The sequence below is a fragment of the Oryzias melastigma genome, linkage group LG19 (genome assembly GCF_002922805.2).
Source record: "Oryzias melastigma strain HK-1 linkage group LG19, ASM292280v2, whole genome shotgun sequence".
Classification (NCBI taxonomy): domain Eukaryota; kingdom Metazoa; phylum Chordata; class Actinopteri; order Beloniformes; family Adrianichthyidae; genus Oryzias; species Oryzias melastigma.
The window spans coordinates 17,395,008-17,397,251 of record NC_050530.1 but is presented as its reverse complement, the minus strand read 5'-3'; the positions used below and the strand labels follow the sequence as shown (position 1 = coordinate 17,397,251).

General features: G+C 46.4%; 1 protein-coding gene across 1 annotated transcript; it reads right to left on the bottom strand.

Annotated features, from left to right (window-relative positions):
- Positions 1 to 116: 116 nt before the first annotated feature.
- LOC112140436 (monocarboxylate transporter 12-B) lies at positions 117 to 779 on the bottom strand (the record flags this gene model as incomplete). The annotated part of the gene is given in 3 exon segments (XM_024263388.1): positions 117 to 386; positions 459 to 602; positions 676 to 779. Coding segments are annotated over 3 exon segments (518 nt in total), but the record flags the coding sequence as incomplete, so codon positions are not given.
- Positions 780 to 2,244: the final 1,465 nt, after the last annotated feature.

The following is a 2,244-nucleotide window of genomic DNA, read 5'->3' as shown; positions in this document are numbered from 1 at the left end:
TGGAATTCTTGTGCTCTCAGAGTCACTGTTTGGGTTAAAGACTAGAGTTTCTCTACAAGTTTAAATAGTGTAGAGATTACGAAATAATATCACCATGTCTGTATTATTGATCTCACCGCATGACTCCTCCCCCTCCGTCTGCTCCTGCACTACGATTGGCCGCATGAGTGCTCCGCAGACGCAGAGATTAGCGACCACGGCGCTCAGGATGAGCAGCGCCCCCCTCCAGGAGTACAGCTCAATGAGCAGCTGCAGGACTGGCGCCAGCACGAACGTCCCGATGCCGCTGCCCGACATGGCTATGCCGTACGCCAGCGCTTTCCTCTGCTGGAAGTAGCAGCCCACCAGGGCGATGGCCGGGGTGTAGCAGAGGGCGAAGCCCAGACCTGTCCACACACATCCAGAAGGTCAGGCTCCCTGCAGAGACGTCTAGACCGTCAGGACCGTTTGACTCTGACCTGTGAGGGCTCCCATGGTCAGGTACAGGAGCTCCAGGCTGGTGGAGAAGGAGCTGAGCAGGAGGCCCAATGATGACAGGACGCCACCCAACATCACAGCTACCCTGCAAGACCACCGTCTCCCCACCAGGCTCCCCACGGGAGCTACAACACAAAGCAGCCATGAGGTGCATTCACAGTCATCCGGTCATTCTGGATCCAGAGAAGAAACACTGACCACAGAGCATGGTGATGCAGTCCACCAGGCTGTGGATCCACGCCGTGGCTGAGTACTCAGCCCCGAAATGGCCCTGAAACTCCACGAAGAAGATGGAGATGCACCTGGACAGAGGTGGGGGAGGTTAGTAACCATGGTAACACATCTGTAACCATGGTAGCATCTGGAGTGGATGCTCTGAAACACTGACAGCTGTATGTAGTCACTACTGTCCTCACGGGTGGAACGGGCTGGACGTCAGTATCCAANCACGAGATGGAAGCTGAACTGCGGTCCGCCTTTGAGGAGCAGCTCGGAATCAGGGAGGAGGATGAGAAAGAAAGCACAAAACAACCAGAACTGTCGGTTTCCCACAAGAATCCGGGGTTTTTGTGAGCTTTCAAACCACACACACACACATGTACTCACACATAAGAGAAGCCGTGAAGGTGAAAAGATGTGTGTTTTTTGTGCAGTTGTTCTGCTCAGAAATTATTGTGTTGGATAATTCGGACTGTTAAAGATAAAACAGGGAAATAATAAGTGACAGTTGTCTTCTACACAGTAGAAGTGATTAAAGCCAAACTATCCGCATGTATCACAGATTTAGGTCATCTGTTGCATTTTTGGAAAATCTGAATGAAAAATGGACATTTGAACAAAACTGACTGGATTTTTATGCATTTGTACTGTGATGATCTTGCATTCTGTGAGTTTATCGGTTGCATTGATTTATATTTTGTTATGTTCCATGTCCATGTAGCTAATTTGGTAGCTATAAGGATAAAAAGTAAGTAAGTAAGTAAGTAATATTTATTTGTATAGCACTTTTCTCAGACATAAGTCACAAAGTGCTTTACAGAGCAGGAGATAAAAAGACAGAGCAGATATGTTAAAAAGACACATAGAATACAAGACACATAAAAGTACATAAAATGATAAATTACAGTTACGAAAGAGAGACCCAATCAATAGAACTGAAAAGCTTGATCATAAAAATGGGTTTTAAGTTGGGTTTTAAAAACATCAATAGAATCCAGTGAACGTAAAAATTGAGAGAGTTCATTCCATGGTCTGGGTGCCACTGCTTTAAAAGACCGATCTCCTCTGGTTTTAAGACGTGTCCGGGGAACCATCAGTAAGTTCTTCCCGGAGGATCTCAGCCTTTGGGAGGGGGTATAGGGCTGGATGAGGTCTGCAATATAAGGTGGGGCTTGTCCATGAAGGGCTCTGAAGGTCAGGACTAAGATTTTAAAATGAATTCTAAAAGGGACCGGGAGCCAGTGAAGAGACTTTAAAATGGGAGTGATGTGTGTTCTTCTGTTTGTGCGGGTCAGAAGCCGAGCAGCGGAGTTCTGAACCATCTGGAGGCGATTCAGTTCCTTTTTGTTCAGACAGGTGAAGAGGCTGTCCTCCTCCAGACCTGACTTTAGGATTTAGGCAAGAAACACTGAATGTATTTATTGACAGTCTCCAAGACTGATAAGAGAACAGGTAAAACAAAGAGGGATATGAAAAATGAAATACAAAAATAGAGATCAGCACGAACTAAACTTGTTACAACTGGTTTAGGCTTTTGGGCAATGCCAG